Below are 18,270 nucleotides of genomic sequence, written 5' to 3' on the forward strand. Positions count from 1 at the left end.
TAGAAATTTAATAAATTATTGATTGCTATTTAAATTAAATAAATCTTTTTATTATTTCTCAGTTGTCTTCTTCTTCATCATCTTTACCTTCTTCATCTTCTTCCTCTTTGTCATGAACAATATCTTCATCTTATTCAATATCAATCTTTAATACTTCTTAGCTAATTTGAGATGAGAAGTAAGCAGATACTGAGTCATTAGCACGCATTTCAATCAATTTCTTAAGCATATTGACTGAGGGGTATTAATACTCCTTATCGAATTTTAACACAAGAGCTGAAATAATATTTCCTAAGTCATCAGGGATATTAGCGTAGGAAGGATTGCGTTCATAAATACTAAGTACAGCAGAAAGATATTCGAAAGTTTACTTAAATTCATTTGATTCTTTGAAGTATGTTATAGACTTTTCAATGTATTTGCTAATATGAGTCTCGGATATGTGAACTGATAACAAACCAATAATCTTGGAATACAAACAAATATTGTTAATATTTAATTCTCTTGATTCCTCTTGTTGAGATACACATTCTTTAAATATTTTTTCAAGGAAAGCCTTAGCAAAAAGTTTGTGGTCATGACCAAGTTAGTTGTACTTAAGCATTTTGTATGTTAAATATAAGAAAGTTTCCTTTTGAACCTATTTGTCTTCAGCTTCCTTTGAACGAGAGTACATTTCATGTAAAATCATATCTTTACGAGGAGCAACCAAAACTAATTCACATAAGTTTTATGCAATTAATTTCTAGAATTCTCTTTCTCTAGGGAATTCTAAGCAGATTTTAGAGAATGTTGAAAGAAGTTAAGGAACAAATGGCTTCAAGTCAATTCCCTTTTCAAAGAGTTGAATGAACAATTAAAGAATCTTTTCTTTTTGATCTTGTTCTAACTTATAATTAGCGACTCTGATAAGAGGACCAGTTAATTTGAAGTGGAAAGGCTTTAAATTAAAAAATATTTATACTTAGAAATTAGGTTATTAATTTTAAAATTTACTTAAAGATTTTCTAATTTGGTGTACTTGATGAGTATCTTGAAAAGATCGATACTATCTTAGAAGGCTTCTTCAGGTGTATAAACTAAGCAAGTAGTTGCTAACTCAACATATGAACGAATACCATCTCCAGGTTCTTCTCCTAAATTGAAACCAGAAATTTCAGTAATCTTTTCATACTTAGTTCTTGAAAGAGTGTCTTCAAGTGAAAGCTCGAAAGTATGAAGAAGTTAAACGAAGTACTTTCTGTTGATAATTGTGAAAATAGAAGAAAGAATAGAAGAAGCGTGTCTTGCAAGTAAGGGACATTGCTATTCGAAGATGAATGGATTAACTAAGTTAATCAAATCTTTATTGAATTCACTTAAATGGATAGGAGTGTTAACCATGTAGAATTTCAAGACATTCAAAACTACTTCAAGATGCTATTCATCTTCTTTATAGTTAAGATAAGTCTTTGTTAAGACATTAATTTTTTCAATTATGTTAAGGATGAAATATCTGCTGTCGTCTTCATTAAGGTTTACACTTAACTAATTCATAGCATAGATTAATGATTCTTTACGGATTTAAGAGCAATTATCAAATATTTCATCAAAAATCAATTCCATACCAGATCTGTTTAAGATTAAAATTTTTAGATTAAATTAAATAATAAAAAATGTTAACAATTTACCTATTTTTGAAGTATTTGTATGCAATCTTACCAAGAACTTCTGAGTTATTTGTAATTACTTCAATTAAAGAAGGAGGAATAGGACGCTCAAATAGTTGAGGGACAATATATTACAAAATTTTATCAGATTTAGATTAGCAAAGTTAGTCGAAGATTTTAAGGTAAGTTTCATACAAGGCATCCTACTCTGTTGCAACTCTGATCTTTTCAAAGATTTCGTTAAAGATACTTCTAAGGAGACCAATTTCACCAACTCTTTCAGAAACTATTCTTAGAGTGTAGAAGACTGAGGAACGGAACATATTTTCATGAGTGTAAACATGAGGCTTAATGATTTATACTAAGTCTTCTTGGAATCCTCTTAAGTAAGAACCAGATATGTTTTTGCAGTATTCAGCCAAAACCAATAGAGTACCTCTTAATTTGGAGAGATCTTCTAAGTAATCTTTCATCATTTCTTAGAATACCTTTAATACTTATGGGAAGAAGCTCTCACCATACTTCTAGCAAAAGTTGCAGATAGCTGTTTTTGCAATATTTTCAACAGGAGGAGGTCTTACGATAGCAGTGATCAAGATTCTAAAAAGTATGGAAAGACCATATTTCAAAGTCTAATTAGTTAGGTAAAATATAAAGTTATTTTTAATTAAAAAATTAAAAAAGATAAAACCTTAGGAGTGTTATCAACGAAGTTTTTCCAAACTTAAGTAGATTGTAAACGGACTTGTTCCATTTCATCAGCTCTTAAGATATAGACTGCCATGTAACTTTGATAAAGAAGTGTTTGTCTGTGAGTAAGTACACCTTCTTCTCTCTTAATATTCTTTTCTAAATCATCATTAATTTCAACTCTAACCATTTTTTATAAAATTTCAAGCATTTCAGCACTTAAAACAACACAACTGAGTCTTTTTCTCCAGTTGCTTGAGAATAGACCTTCATTGACAGGACCAGTAAGCAATTCTGTTTGAGATTCACCGAAATTTTAGATAAGAATTCTCAATACTCTTAATGCAATTTCACGAGTCTTTTCTTCATCATCGCTAATATATTCAGATGTAGCTTCTAAGACGTCTTTGATGAAAGGGTTGAAGTTTTCCTTTAAGATGACAGGAACGAATACGAAAATACCAATGTAACTAATAAATTAAATTATAAGTTATATATTAAAAGATTAGTTTAAAATAAAAAATACCCTTCTCTAACCCAGTTCTACTTAGATTGCATTTTTTCAAAGATGCCAGGTAATTAGTTCTTGAAGTAATCAAGTCCTAAAATGCACATAATTTCAGAGAGAGCCTAAGCAGCACCTGAACGCTCAATAGAAGTTGAAGACTTGCTTTCGAGGATATCTTTAATAAACTAGAAATATTTTTCACTATTGGCTTATCCTAAGGTTTTGCAAATTTGTCCAATTGCTTTAGAAGCGAAAAGACGTACTTCATTATCATTATCTGATAAAGCGTTTCTTAAACCGCCAACTAAAATATCCATGTAAGGAATGATGTCCTTAGGATCTTTAATTAAAGCTGATATACTACCAACAACCTAGCAAGCATCTTCTTTAGGTCTGGTTTCTCTCTTTTATGTTAGAGCATAATCAACAATAGGAATGACCAAAGATAAGGCAGGAGCATCTATATAATGGACGAAACGAGTCTTGAGTAATATTTCCAAACCAGATTTGTTCAAGTCGAAAGGATCAGAAAGTGCTTTGATGAGAATATCAACAATTTCTGAAATTTCAGGGTTTTTAATGGAAGAACCAATTAAAGTAAGGGAAGAGTTAGCAACTTCTCTGATCTTAGGATGGGTATCTGATAAGCAGTTAGATAATTGAGGGACAATCTAAGGTAAGCACTAACTCATTTATTTGGGTGAGCAAAAAGCCATATTACCAAGAGCCCAAATATTATTAAACTTTGCTCTCCAGGCAGATTCTTCAAGACCCTTCAAGAGTTGAGGAAGAATAATTTTAACACCTATTTTAATAAGTTAATCATAGTTAAAATAATGTTTTTACATTAAAATAAAAAATTACCATATCCAGTGAGACGAGACATAAGCAACTTAGTGGCACTAAGTGCAAGGTCTTTGATAGTTTCATTTGTTTCAGCAAAGAAGTGCATGAGGACCTTGATAACTCTACTAACGTAAGGTTCAAATACTCTACCTAAAACGTCAAGGAAACAAATAATTAAAGTTAAAATAGATTCCTTTTATTAGTTATCTTTCTTTTGTTCAAGATCTTCATCAATATACTTAAATATATTGAGCTATTCAATAGAATTAACACCTAAACCTTTAATCAAACCAGCAACTAAATAAGCTTAGCCCTTTTTTTGCTTAACATTAGGTTCGAAAGGAAGGTTTTGAATAGTCTTTTCAACTAAACCTTTAGGATTATCAAAGAAACTCATTAAATCGGGCAAACATTTAGCTAAACTTTTTTACAGATCTTCAGAACCATTCCTTTTTTTATTTTTAAATTTAAATTTTTATCATAAATAGTTAACAATAATAATAAATTACTTAAAGAGAAGAATGACTTTTGAGGAGATAGTTTCTAAAAGAGACTTATTCTTGATGTAAGGAGCGCAGACACCAAGGAAGACAATAGATGAAATTTGTTTGTTGGTGTCTTCTGGATTGCTTGATTTCAAGTATTTATCAAATATTTAGACGAGAATGCTATTATGAGCACTTCCGAATTTCTTAATTAATTCAATACCACATTGCATAGAGCTATCCATCAAGAGAGTAAGATATGGATTGCAATATTTTGAAACAAATAAGTTGAAGATAGCTGTTAGCTAATCTGGTTGAATGTTAGACATGTGATATTAGATATACTTAGGAAAGAAAGTCAAAGATTCTTCATTAGTTTTTTAATCATAACAAGCTTCTGCAGCCTCAGTAATCTAATTATTTAAAATAAATATAATATTCTATTTTTAAGTTATAAATTTATTTGTACCTTCTTGAAAATAACTTTTTAAAGATCAGGATGGGATTTGATTATATCAAAGCAAAGTTCTGTAAACTTATCGATGTTTTCTGTAGAATGATCAATAATAAACTCAGTAAAATCAAATTTATTGATAGCATCAGCGTTCATATCGTACTTGCAGTTACTAAGAATTTATGAGGAAAGATTAATTATATCCTAATTACGATCAATTTGCATGATACGAAGCTTAATAATTTCTTCAAAAGAAGGATGATAGTTAATCTTAGATGCTTAGCTAATTAGAGAGCTAAGGACAATATTTTTAGCTCTGTTAGTGTTGTTTAATATATTGTGGAAAAGGATAGATGTATCGTTAGAATCAATGATATTAAGTAGTTTTTCGAGAATAACTTAAGAAATAGGGTTTGAAGCTAAGGTATTAATATTGTTATTGAAGGGCTTGTATAAAGCTAATAAGTAACTATTGTAAGTAGGGGGAAGATTATTATAGAAAGTAAGAGCATTGACTTTTGTATCCATATCAAAACCATCTTCATTAATAGTGTGGAAGTTAAGCTTGTTAAGGTAAGGAATAATAAAGGCTTCGCTAGGATTGTTAGGGTTCAAATTAGCATTGATAAAAGACTAGAAGTTAATGTATTCGCGAATAATTTTTTCAGTAGGGTTTTCACGTTGAGCAATTGTGATGGTAAATTCTGCAAGGAAAGTAGCAGAATTTTTAATTTAAGCTTTGTATTTCTTAAGGATGTTTGAAAGAATGACTCTATAGTTAGCATGTGTTTGCTTGTAAACAGCCATAGTGAAGAAATGTTCATTGAGGTTGTTGAAGAAATACTCAGAAATATCAGAATTAGAAGAAACTGAAAAGATTTTATAGAAGTGGCAGGACAAACGATAGAAGTGGATCATACGCTCTCTCAATTCTTCTTTACGCTTTGCTAATAATTCATCATCGTCTAAGAAATGATGGCCAGTTTAATTTTCGTATTAAGGTAAATAAGGCTTGAAAAGCTTCTTTTGATTAATAGTAGGCTAGTTATTTTATTAGCTTTAAACTTGTTTCTTAGGACCACCCTTTTTAGGAGCTTCTTAAACAGGGGCGTTGTTAATTTCAATATTTGGATCAACTTTATATCCGAGGCTAACCAAAATAGTACGAACAGGAAGTAAGTTCAATTCGTATTCATCTGAAGTTTTAATAATAGTTTCTTCATATTCAGAAATATTCTTGCATTGACTCAAATTAAAGTTGTTTACATCTAAAGTGACTAAATAAGGTTCAAGGAATTCATAGTGTTGGATTTCAATCAAAAAGCTAGCATATCCTTTAGCAGCTTCTCTGACATTAAAGCTAGGGTTTTAGAGCATCTAGTCACTGATTAATAAATAAGGATTAGATAATTATTTGCTTCCAATAATTTCTTTGAAGGCAGACTTAATAGCTCCATCATTTGCAATCAATGCCTTATGGAATTTACGTTAAATTTTAATATTAGTAAAAGGATGATTGACTATCCATGGTACATATTCAACATTTTAAATAGATTTGACTTCTTCAGCAGTAAGTTTTGCAAAAGTTTCAGTCATATAACGAGTAGCATAGCTAAGTTATTCTTTATTTAAGCGTCTATCAGTATCTAATTCGATTTGGTAAAATAAAAAGTTAAATATGCCTTATGCTAAAACCTCAACTAATCCCTTGTTGTTCTTAAAATTCTACTTTAGTTATTAAGCTAAAATTTGGCTTGTGGCTTTTTTCTAAGAAGCTTATTAATTATATCAATAAAATTTTTAAAATATTACTCAAGATTATAAAATTAATTTACCAAAGAAAATTTGACAGTAAGAATTGGAGAGAGTTACTAATGTTTGAATGTCTGAGAATATTTCAGGGGTATTTAATTGAATGATTTAAGTAAGGGAAGAGAATAATAAATCAGCTTATAATTGAGTATTGGTATTGAAAAAGTCTTATTTATTAATATATACTTTATCAGAAAGTACAACAGGTTTAATTTGTTTTTTAAGTTCAGGTAAAGTGATAGCAGCTAAGGACTCAACGTTAGAGGCCAAAGCAGAAACTTCAAGAGAAGCTAAGAATTAGTCAGTAGTGCTTACAAGCTTGGCAGGAGTCTTAGCATTAGGGATAAAAATAGAGATATTTATTCCTTCAACTAGTTCCTTAATTTCGTTCAATTGATTTCTTTCATGAGAGAATTTTTTGATATAGGATGAGCACAATTTGCAAGTTGCAACATAGATCCACTTGTTTGCAAGTTAGATTGCTATTTTTCTCTTTAACAAGCCAGCATAGTCTGGAGAGAATACAAAATCTGTGCTAATGTTTTCGAATAATTTATCAACAATCTAATTGAAGATTTCCATGTCTTCTTGTGTTTAAATTGCATTAGAATTATCTCCTAAAATTTAAATGATTTTTGCTTCAACTGCCTTCTTATCTCCTTAACTATAATTTTGTTAAAATTAATTTAAAAATTTGTTACAATAAATAAATTTTTATTTGAATTTATTTTTGGAATGTAGATAGATAACTTTTAATTATATTTGCAGAGATTTAGCCTAAATTAAATCTTTTTTAACTATTTTATCGCTTAATAGAATTAATGCTTTCTTTCTTTCTTTAATTTATCTGGGCTACTTATTAAAACAAAAAAAACCAAAATTTCAAAGAAAATCTTTGTAATTTTAAAAATGTCTCCTCAACAATTTTTGAGTTGAAGATTCTTTGCAAACCTCATTAAAATTAAAAATATTTGTCATGTTTTTTTTCAAATTATTTATGAGTTAAAATTTAAATTACACAAAAGCTAATGCTTAGGCAGCACCATTTAATATTCTCAAAACAGGCATTCTTTTTTTTTCATCATTTGTTTAGTTGAGAATTACAACAACTCCGTCAACAATTTGCTAAAGTACAGGAAGAGAACGAATTTTCTTGGCTACATTGAAAGCAGCTAGAGAAGGCTTTTCTTAATTAGTGAGGGAGTAATAATAAGGTTTAAGGTGAGTGAGAATAATCTCAACAGCGAAACTAGAGGTATCAAACTATTCGCTATTAGGAAGTAAAGATAATACATTAGAGACAGTATCAGTATTTTCTTCAGCTCTCTTAACGAGATTAATTATCTTGGGCACTATTTAGTTAGTAAAGTTTTCTGCGGTAAGTAATCTCACTACTAATGAACTTAAAGCAAAAGCTTTAGGATCTCTTCTTAAACTGTCAACGAAGTATTCGTCAACGAGCTTAGGAATGATTAATGGTTCAATAATCTATTGCTACTTGCGTTTTATAAGTGCATAAATACAAAGATTAATTACAGTAAGTTGTTTAGCAGCTAAAGCCTTCTCTAAACGTCCTTTGATTGCAGCTGAATCAGTAAAATTGAGAAGACTTGTTAATTTTATATACTTTTTATCATCTTAGTTGTGTTAATTTTAAACAAAAAAGGGAGGGAGGTAATTAGCACCCAAAACAATTGTGGCTTCACCAAAACGATTATTTGGTACTTTATCCTTCTTAGCAGTAGAATATTTACTAACTGCAAATTTGACTACACTAAAAATTTTACAGAAGTTTTCAAAAGAGACCTTCTATTTCTTGAATGCTAATGCTAAGTCACGCATAAGATTTTCAACACTTGCTGTTTCATCCTTGAAGTATGCATCGACTAATGGCTTTACTGTTTTGTTAATTTCATTTTTTTTATAGGGGTATTAGCTAAAAATTTTATCGCCAATACTCTATTCCTTTTTTTAGTCCATTCTTGAGATGTAAAATTCTATTATTATAAATCAATATGCTATTACTAGTTTATCTATTTGTTGCTATTTTGATTTATTTATGTTCAAACGACTATGATATTTCTTTGTTTCTTTATGACTTTATGTGAGTGTCTAAATAACTTAAAAAGAATACTATCTATATTCTCTTCTTCTAAATCTAACTAAATTCTTATGATAAACTTTATAATCTGATATGTGTATCTTTTCTTTTCGCTTATTTAATTCTTTGTAAATTTGTTTAATTTGATTCCTATCTTCTTTCGTTCTCCTTATTCTTTCACATGCAAACACAACTAATAAATAATAAACATATTGAAAATGACTGATAGACATGACCAATCAATTAATCATCTTTCTTATTTTATTTATATTTCTTATGCTATAGTTCATATTTAAAAATAAGTTAAATAAAATTCTAATCCATTTTTTCAGTTTTATATTTTTTTATTTTTAAAATTTTTGTACAAATTAAAATATTATAATAAATTAATTTAATTCAATTCAATTAACACTATCTTTATTTATTTTTTAATAAACAAATATTTTATTTGAAATAATGTTTATTGACTGTTCTTATGATCTAATTATGATGATTTATTTTTTATAAATTTTAAAATCATTAAAATGTTCAACAAAATATTTAAACTAATTATGAAAAAAATTAGCAAAATGGTATATTCTATTTGCATAAAAATGAATTCATAAAAATTTTAATTTGATTTTTCTTTTTAATTTTTCTCTAAATTTTAAAAAAAAATTTTAAAAACATTTTTTTTAATTTAAAAATAAAATAAAAATGAAAGAGTTTTAGATTTTAAAGGTTTTATTTGTTTAGAAATTTTTGTAAAATAAATAAAAATAAATCACTGAAAATGGATTTAATTGATTTCGTTTATATCTTATTATGTTTATCCTTTACGAGTATACTAAAAATGAAGTATATTGATTGTACTTTATTTTTGCTATTTTTGATTGTATTATCTTTGATTTAGCTTGAGATAATTCATTAAAACACAAAAGAGAGAGAGATAATAAAGGGATGTAGTTTTGGTAAAGAGGTAAAGATAACTGGGATTAAAAAGTTTGAGGAGAAAATTAGATACTCAAAATATATCCTATAGTTAAGGTGAATTTTTAATTAAATTTAATAATAGAGGTTTATAAAGAAAAGAAAACAACAAATAAAGATGGTATCCTTAAGACTTTAAAAGAGATTAGCCGCTTCCGTTTTGAAGTGCGGTCAAAAGAGATTATGGTTAGATCCCAATGAATCCTCCGAAATTTCTATGGCTAACTCCAGTAAAATTTCTATTAAATGCTCTCCCATTTTATGCAAAAAGTTATAGCTGATCATACATTAATTCAATAATATTTTTCTTCAACTATTGCCATAAGGTGTATGAAAAACATATTGTAACTTTAGCATATATAAAAGAAATTTTCTTGAGCAAATCTCAATATGAAGTATGCATGCCATATTTAATATATTATTTATTTAATTATAACAGGAGCTTCCATCAGAAAGCTCATCAAGGACGGTTTGGTCATGAAGAGATCTACTGTCATTCACTCTAGATCTAGAGCTAGAGCTTTCCTTGAAGCCAAGAGAAAGGGTACTTTTACATTATTCACAAGCCTAATATTATATTTATTTTCCTAATCTTTTAATGGTTGGGAAAACTGACTTTTACCACAGCAGAAGTGAGATGATTTAGTAGTAAGTAGCTCTCTTCAAAATGAATAATGTTTGTATATAATTAAAATGAATTAAGAGTAAATTAATAGTTTAAAATTATTGCTGAGATCGAAATATAAAAAATCTAGCATTACAATTCGATTATGAAAAAACCAAATACGCTTTTAAAAATCTTACTAATTGCATAAGTAACATGAAAAGAGTTCTTAAGATACAATAAAATGTAAATAGAATAAAGTATTTTTATATAAAAGAAGAAAACAATAAATAGATGCATTTAAAAGTGTTAGTTAGCAAAGTGGATTTTATTTAATAAATTAATTTCAAACAGAAAACATAATACATAATACATAACATACTTTTAAAGAGACCAAATCTATAATATAATATTATTTAAAGCAGATTTCATAGTAACCAAATCAAATTAAATCAAAGAAAGCAGATCAATCAAAGCTAAATTTTGCTAAAACTGAAGTTTATTGTGAGCTAAAAATTTTATAAGCATATACAAATATTTTTAGCTTATGATTAGTGTAATAGTGGCAATTTTGAATCTTATAAATTGGATGCTTTACTTATGAGAATAATAACAACAACAAAAACAACTGAAATCTACTTTAAATGAAGTTAGATCATTGGGAATTTTTATGCTCGCGGATTTAATAAGAAGTGAATAAAAATGTATTCCCATTATATTGTATTTTAGCTAAATTGGATTGTTAATGTAATAGATGAATACTCTTGATATTAGCTTTTCAATGAATGAAATAAATATTATGATTCATAAAAAGAGGCAACAAACTACTAAATCAATCAAAATTATCTGCAGAGAAAATAAAAATATGATTATTATTAATTAACTAATCAATTTATCTTGCAGTTTTATATCGAAAATCTAATCATTTATCTTATCAAAATTATAGGTAGACACACTGGTTCCGGTAAGAGAAAAGGTACCAGAAACGCTAGAATGCCCACCAAGGTTCTATGGATGAGAAGACAAAGAGTTCTCAGAAGACTCCTCAGAAAGTACAGAGCTGCCAAGAAGATCGATAAGCACTAGTAATTTTTAAAATATATTTGATTATATTTTTAACTAAATAAATAAATAAATATGGCTGTTCGATTATGCTAACTATTATTTATAATAAATAGATATCACGAATTCTACTTGGGTTCTAAGGGTAACTTGTACAAGAACAAGACTGTCTTGATCGAAGCTATCCACGTCTCCAAGGCTGACAAGATCAAGTCCGATAAGTTAACTTCCCAACAAGAAGCCAGAAGAGCTAAGAACACCGCTTCTAGAGCTAAGAGAAACGAAAAGGCCTAAATCGTTGCTAAGGTCGATGTTTGAGTTGGCTAAACTTAAAATATACTTAAATATATTTAAAATTAATCCTACCATAAATATATACAAATAAACTTAATAAATGTTTAAAAATATTTTTTATTTTAAGTGTGTGCTTTTTCTCACATCTTATTTAAATTATAAATCATCCCAATTCTGATTATCTGTTTTCGTGTTTTCACTCAATTTTTCTAAATATTTAAATTATTAGCTACATTTCTACATTTTTAATTACATTAAGAGCAACTAAAATACTAACAATATCTTTAAAATCTAAGCATCCTTCCTTCATATATATTATTTGTAAATTTTAATTCTATCTATTTGTAAATTTGTTAAAATATAACAATAAATCAAATTTTAAACCTACTTGAACTTGAAGAAAGCTTTAAATTTAATTAGATAAAACATATAATTTTTTATTAGTCTTCATTCAACTTTAAATTTTTTTTTAAAATATTTTGATTTGATTTTCTTTCATATTTTTACTAAAAAATAAATGAAAATATTTCTTCTAATTTTAATAAAAACTGAATAAATTCACAAATAAATGAAAACATTTTCCCCTTTTTTTGAATGAATTTTAGGTTTTTTGTTTGTTGAATTTTAAAAAGCAGAATTTAAATTTTAGTATAAATAAAATTGTAAATGAATGTGTTAATAATTATTACAAAACTATATAAGGTTTTATAAAATTTATGTTTTTGTACAGAAGTTAAAATTAGAATATGAGAATAAATAAATTGTTTTAATGAAATTAATTTGAAATAAACCTAATTTAGGCTAACATAAAGCTAAATTTTATGGTTTTTTTATTTAATACAAAGAATATTTAATCACATTTTACCACTTTTTAAGTTTTAAGTTTCATCAAAACTATTTTATTCACCATCAACTTTTTTTTCATTACTACTTGATGCATCGTTTATAATGCTAACAAATTTACTAAAGTAATCCTTTACCACTTCAGGAACCCACTAAAATAACCATTATATTATAATTACACCTGTAATTGTAGATTTCTGCATTGAAGGATAACCTTTTTACATAATTACACTATGCTAACTCTCAACCATAATTCCCAAAATAAAGCTGTAGAAAAGGAAAATAATCAGGAGGTAAAAAAGAACTACAAAAATAATTGACCATACGGTATTAATTTAATTGATTTAATCAGCATTCATATATCCAATAGTCATTAGAATAACAGAGCATAAAGAAGCAGTCAAGTTATTAAATTATTCTATGTAAGCTCCCCAGATTTAATAAAAAATAAGTGCGAAAGAAATTAAAAGTGGCAAAAGTATGATGAAATACTTAAGCAAATCTCCTCCAGCCTATTTATTTAATTCATAAAATAACTTACAAAAAACTAAAAATAAATAAATAAATAAATAAATAATGTTTATACATTTTTAATTGTATCCACAATTGTTTTAAGATAAATGGAGAATGAAAAAACAAAAATGAATCTAAATAGGAGGATTGTTATCAAGATTGATTGTATGCTCTGTAAGGAAGTGTAAAGATATCCTACATAAGTCAAATCTACATAATATTTATTTTAAAATGCTATCCAGTTGTCTAATGTAATATTTTTTATATCAAGACTATCATATTCTTTCACCATATTGGTATGTAAACTAAATAATTTATTTTCATCAAATCCACAAGAGTAAGATAGAAAACTAAGAGCTAGAGATGCTACACTAAAACCAATAACAGTTATATTAAGAAATCCTAACAAACTAAAAACATAGCTCAACTGTGTTAAATAGATTTAGTAAAAAACAAATATAAGCAAAATAACTGTAGAAACAAGTCTGATGATATCTAATGCTAACATAGTAGAACCATCAGGTCCTTCATATCTAAAATTAAATAAATAAATTTATATTTGAGTATTGTTTTTATTTTTTAAATATAAATGCTTACATGTTTGGTTTAAAAAAGTAGATTTTAGGAGTGGAAGGTATCATTGAACCATAGCGATCTCTTTCAATTATAATATTTACGTTTACCCATATATCTAATGTTGGATTGTAGAGAGTAAATGTTACTATAATAACTCTTAGTTCTAGTTCATATAAGATGAGATTTTTTAGTAAATCTATCTGGCCTTGATAATTTTTTCTTGATATTGTCACGTTAAAATCTAACATATAGCCTTCAGGAGAGTATGTTCCATAAGTACCTTTCAAGTCAAAGCGTTAGTTTTTATCTGTAGGTCCATTTTAAAACTTTTAAAATTCTATAAAATGTGATTGATTACATTTGGAATAACTAACTATTTTGGTTAAATGAAGTTACAATATTTTGATGAGCTGGAACCTATATCCTTCTTTAAAAGTTGAGTTTCATCTAAGTTAAAACAAACGTTTTTTGATTAACTATTCGCGTATATATCACATTAAGTTAGATTTTACATTTAGAATCTTATTCTAATATTACCAATAGTTGCGAAATTATCTTTAAAGTAGGCTTAATTTGGAGCGTAATATCTAGAATCAAAAAAGCATTAACTTAATGTTAGTTTTAAGAAGTTATCAAAAATAGCATCGTTTTACAAATCATTTAATTTATCTAATTTAAGAGTGTTTGTAATATAAGTATTTGTGAAATGTTTAATTTCTACATCTATCATTTTTGATAAATAGATTGCTGTAACTACCTTTAAATAATTAATTAAAAATCATATTATAAAACTTTCAAAAAATGTCAAACATAATTATTTATTTACAATTATCATAATCAAAAAAGTTAGAATGCAGCAATGCGAATCATTCACATTTTTTGTTAATACCATTTCTTCTTATTACGAATCTCCAGATTCTGATTCATGTAGTTGTTTCAATTCAATATAAAACTGCAAAGAAGGATATTCTTAGAAAAAGAAATCATATGGGTTTATTGAATTATTTTAAACTTTTTTAACAAAGTATTGGCCTTATGATTTTTCTTGATCAACACCTTTATTTATTCTAGTGCTTTCTGCTTAAAGAGAATCAAGACCCGTTCTAAATTCTTTGGGTTTTAGAATTAATGTACATTAACCTAAATTTTTATATCCTTTTTGCATTAAAAATTGAATGACTAACTCAGAGTCAGGTAGTGATGAGTTCGTCTCATCGCAAAGATCCATGAAAGAAAAGTTTTCATCTTTTTGAATAGCTTAAGAAAGTATTCCATTTATGTCTTTTTAGTTAGGATCTTTTACTTGCTATTTTAAAGAAATTATTTTTATTAGATTAACTAAACAACATATTTTAACAAATAATTTTAAATACCCAATATTGGCAAGCAGCCCTTTTGATCTCAATAAATTTTGTTTTTTCTTCAACTCTTATACTCAGTAAGAGCTTTGACCCATCATCCACTTCAGCTACTTTGTTGGTTTTGAATCTAATTAACACACATGTAAAAGGATTAAAGGGTCTTACAAATTGTGCGTTATTTTTTTCCTTTGGCAAAAGAGCATCTTCTTAGGATTTATCAGAGTCTGAATCATTATTGTCATCTTCACTACTGCTATCACTATAATTATTGTTCTTTTTGCTTTAATTTTTATTTTTCTCTTTTTATGGACTGAAGTTCCTATTATAATTTTTATTTTAAAAAATACATTTTAACATTTCATTAAAAAAAATTAGTCTTGAATAATTACAGTTGCTTCATCATTCTGTTTTTATCATATTTTTGTATTTATTTATCAAGGTAGTTTTATATTCCTTCTAAAACTCTTAAATCTGATATTTCTTATTGATTTTTCTTTTCTTTTTCATCATCTTAGTTCATCTCAGTATGTAATCTATTGGCTCTTTTTCCTATTTTTTTCAAAGGATTTATACTCTCGTCAATATCTGCCTCTTCAAATTCTTCGTCTTACTTTATAAATATAAGTTTTTAATTTAATCAAACCAAAAACAACTATCTAAATTGTAAAAATGGAGATTACCATATTCTAGTTTTTCTTTTTGTATTTGATATAGAGGTTTTCAAAAATTCTTTTTCTATCTTGATACTCTGCTTCTAGCATATAAAGTTTATCCTTTTTTAAGTTGATTTAGTTTTAAAATAGCCAACAATTTATTTAAGATTTGCAATCGTATTTGTTAATAAAATTAGAAATTAAACTATCTAAAAACATCAAATAATAAATAAATCATGCCTTTTGGATGTAAGCTTGTTCTGATAAAACAACATTCTGGTGTTGCAATGTCAGTATTTCTGTTTTTTTAGAAGCTATTTCATCCTTCTTTTTTTCAACTTCTTTAATGATATTCTGAATACTCTCTGTGTGCTTCATTTTTGTTTGTTTTAATTTATTAAATTGTAAACAACTTATTAAAAATCAGCTATAAATCTTTTTTAAATTGCTTTTATTATAAAAAAAATTGATGAAAATTTCTTCGTTTTTGATAAAAAACTGTATTTAATTAAAAGTGTAGATCTTTTATGTAAATATTTAATAAATTATCAAAAACAAGCATTAAACATTTCAAATATCACATAAAAACATAGATATAATTAATTCATCATAAAACATTAAATTATTTATTTTTAATGAATAAATTTTAATATAAGCTGCAGATCAATCACTTCATGCTATATGGCTTAATATTTGGATGGAATTTTCCAATACCTTATTCTTTATAAAGATCGAAGTCTACCTTATCTACAGGAATTCTGAAATTTTCTAAAAATAAGTGTAAATTAAATGCAGTCTTCTTAAAATTATCTTCCTGCATATAATGGCCAACATCTTAGATTACAACTAACTTAAATTTTCCTTACATTTAGGCTATTGTTAATTCTTTATCCATTCTTTCCTTTTCTGCTAACATCAGTAATTTAGGGATATGGATGCCAAGGAAAGAGCTAGTTAAGCCTTTAAACCATCCTAGCCAGTACTTTTCTGATTTCATCAAATCAACTTTCCATTCATAAACTGTTTTTCCATCCTTTTCGACAGCCTTAAATTTTGGAGGCACAGAAACACGAGCAGATTCTATGTTTCTTAGCTAATTCGTTCTTGTGCTTTTTTGTTATTGTAATATTAACCTAAATAATGTAAGTAAAAAAATTACTGCCATTTAATTGCACTTTCTATGCTATCAAATCTTTGAGGTCTTTTACTAACAATACTTTCCATGAATGGAAGTGCCTCAATAGCTGTACCTTCAACTACGTCGATTACAATTAATCCTAGTTTTAAAGTTTATTTAAAAATTTTTTAAATTAGATAAAAATTAAATAAATACCTTGAACAATATCTTTGTATTTCTCTTATTCATAAATTTTCTATGTAAATTTGCTAGCTACTGATCCACCCATACTGTTTTATATTTATATTTAATAAATGTTATCAAATCTTTAAATTTACCTATGCCCAACTATTATGACACACATATCAGGGAATTTTTTCAAAACATGATCAAATATTACTTAGGTATCTTCAATAAGAGTTTCCATACTTAAATCATCAGAGCTCTCAATTTTACTTTCTCCATGTCCTCTGTAATCAAATGCAACTGTTGTACCGTATTATTTTATTTCTTTTGCCAAACAAGCAAAGCTGCAAGCGGAATCTCCTGCCCCATGCATGCAAAAGAAAAGAGGGCCTTGATTACCACACACATATATAGGAGTTCCCTTTTTCGGATATAATAAATTAATTAAACTCATTTGATTTCTACTAAATATATGATTTCATCTAATTCTATAAATAATTACATTTTCCATAAATTCCATTGAATCAAAATAATCACTCCACTTCGAAGGAGCAAATTAATTTGGTGCTTTAGTAGTTCCTCCTTAAAATCTTGAATGTATTTCTATAGAGTTTGGATCAGAATTATTCTCTTCACTTTATTTTGGCTTACTCATTGGAGGAAGTCCGATAGGTACTGCCCTAATAGGACCTGATCCAAAATGATGAAATTCCTAATGGACTGCTTTTTATGTAGTTGGGTCCCTAAAATGTATAAATTTTATTTTTTTACTAAATTAAGCAATAGCTTCTTATATAATTAAATTTTTTCATCATATTAAAGATTAACATTTAGAATTATCATTCAAACAAAACTTTACTCAAAAGTATCCTTTTCTTCTTCTTCCTAATTTTCTTCATCTTCATCTGATTTAAATATGATATATTTAATACTTTTTAATCTTTTTAAAATAATCTATGTATTACTAAACTAGGGTTATTTAGGAGGCTTTCCTTTTGTTAAAGCTTGCTTTAATAAATTGCTCATTTACTTAATAATTAAATATTTTCTTATATGAAATTTTTTATTGAAATTAAATAGTTTTTAACAATTTTTAGTAAAAAACATTCAAAAAATAGCAGCAAGCAATTATAATTAAAAATTGTTAAACATAATTCTGATAATAATTTTTTCTATATCACCATTATAAACTAAAATTTTACCATATAAATAAATTATTTAGCAATTGTAATTTAAATTTTATAAATATCTGTATTTATTTTATTATAAAAAGTAAAATGCTTATCAAAAATGAAATTACTGGAATTCATTATTTATATTTGGCAACCAAATCAAATATATTTATTGATAAAACAATAGATTTTTAAATGAAAAAATTGAAAAATTGAAGATTTATTGGTAGATCAAATAAAAAATAAATTATTTTTCTTTTTAATTACTAAAAATCAATTCTTTCAATTTAGAAGGAAGGTTATTAAATTACTTTATTTATTTAACTTTAAATAATATCAATTTTTTAGTTAATTACAAATTTAGAAATTTTTAAA

General features: G+C 26.6%; 4 protein-coding genes across 4 annotated transcripts; 1 reads left to right on the forward strand and 3 right to left on the reverse strand. All coding sequences in view use genetic code 6, as the record gives it.

Annotated features, from left to right (window-relative positions):
• Positions 1-58: 58 nt before the first annotated feature.
• On the reverse strand, positions 59-8,424 carry TTHERM_00444500 (HEAT repeat protein; the record flags this gene model as incomplete). The annotated part of the gene is made up of 10 exons (XM_001023312.1): positions 59-940; positions 997-1,612; positions 1,671-2,281; positions 2,341-2,809; positions 2,866-3,652; positions 3,712-4,142; positions 4,203-4,591; positions 4,648-6,407; positions 6,468-7,108; positions 7,463-8,424. 10 exons carry the CDS (start codon positions 8,422-8,424, stop codon positions 59-61), a joined length of 7,548 nt encoding a protein of 2,515 aa, XP_001023312.1.
• A 1,208-nt stretch (positions 8,425-9,632) lies between these two features.
• On the forward strand, positions 9,633-11,498 carry TTHERM_00444510 (ribosomal protein L19; the record flags this gene model as incomplete). Its single annotated transcript, XM_001023313.3, has 4 exons — positions 9,633-9,744; positions 9,954-10,058; positions 11,065-11,203; positions 11,297-11,498. 4 exons carry the CDS (start codon positions 9,633-9,635, stop codon positions 11,496-11,498), a joined length of 558 nt encoding a protein of 185 aa, XP_001023313.2.
• Positions 11,499-12,328: 830 nt separating this feature from the next.
• Positions 12,329-15,798, reverse strand: TTHERM_00444520 (cation channel family transporter; the record flags this gene model as incomplete). Its single annotated transcript, XM_001023315.3, has 9 exons — positions 12,329-12,829; positions 12,904-13,363; positions 13,428-13,743; positions 13,803-14,163; positions 14,233-14,712; positions 14,780-15,086; positions 15,157-15,377; positions 15,448-15,540; positions 15,661-15,798. 9 exons carry the CDS (start codon positions 15,796-15,798, stop codon positions 12,329-12,331), a joined length of 2,877 nt encoding a protein of 958 aa, XP_001023315.2.
• A 289-nt stretch (positions 15,799-16,087) lies between these two features.
• On the reverse strand, positions 16,088-17,830 carry TTHERM_000444539 (alpha/beta fold hydrolase; the record flags this gene model as incomplete). Its single annotated transcript, XM_012799661.1, has 7 exons — positions 16,088-16,529; positions 16,580-16,697; positions 16,754-16,827; positions 16,876-17,144; positions 17,226-17,466; positions 17,583-17,628; positions 17,689-17,830. The coding sequence occupies 7 exons, from the start codon at positions 17,828-17,830 to the stop codon at positions 16,088-16,090; spliced, it is 1,332 nt and encodes a 443-aa protein (XP_012655115.1).
• Between the last annotated feature and the right edge of the window lie 440 nt (positions 17,831-18,270).

Source organism: Tetrahymena thermophila (assembly GCF_000189635.1).
Source record: "Tetrahymena thermophila SB210 genomic scaffold scf_8254437, whole genome shotgun sequence".
Classification (NCBI taxonomy): Eukaryota; Ciliophora; class Oligohymenophorea; order Hymenostomatida; family Tetrahymenidae; genus Tetrahymena; species Tetrahymena thermophila.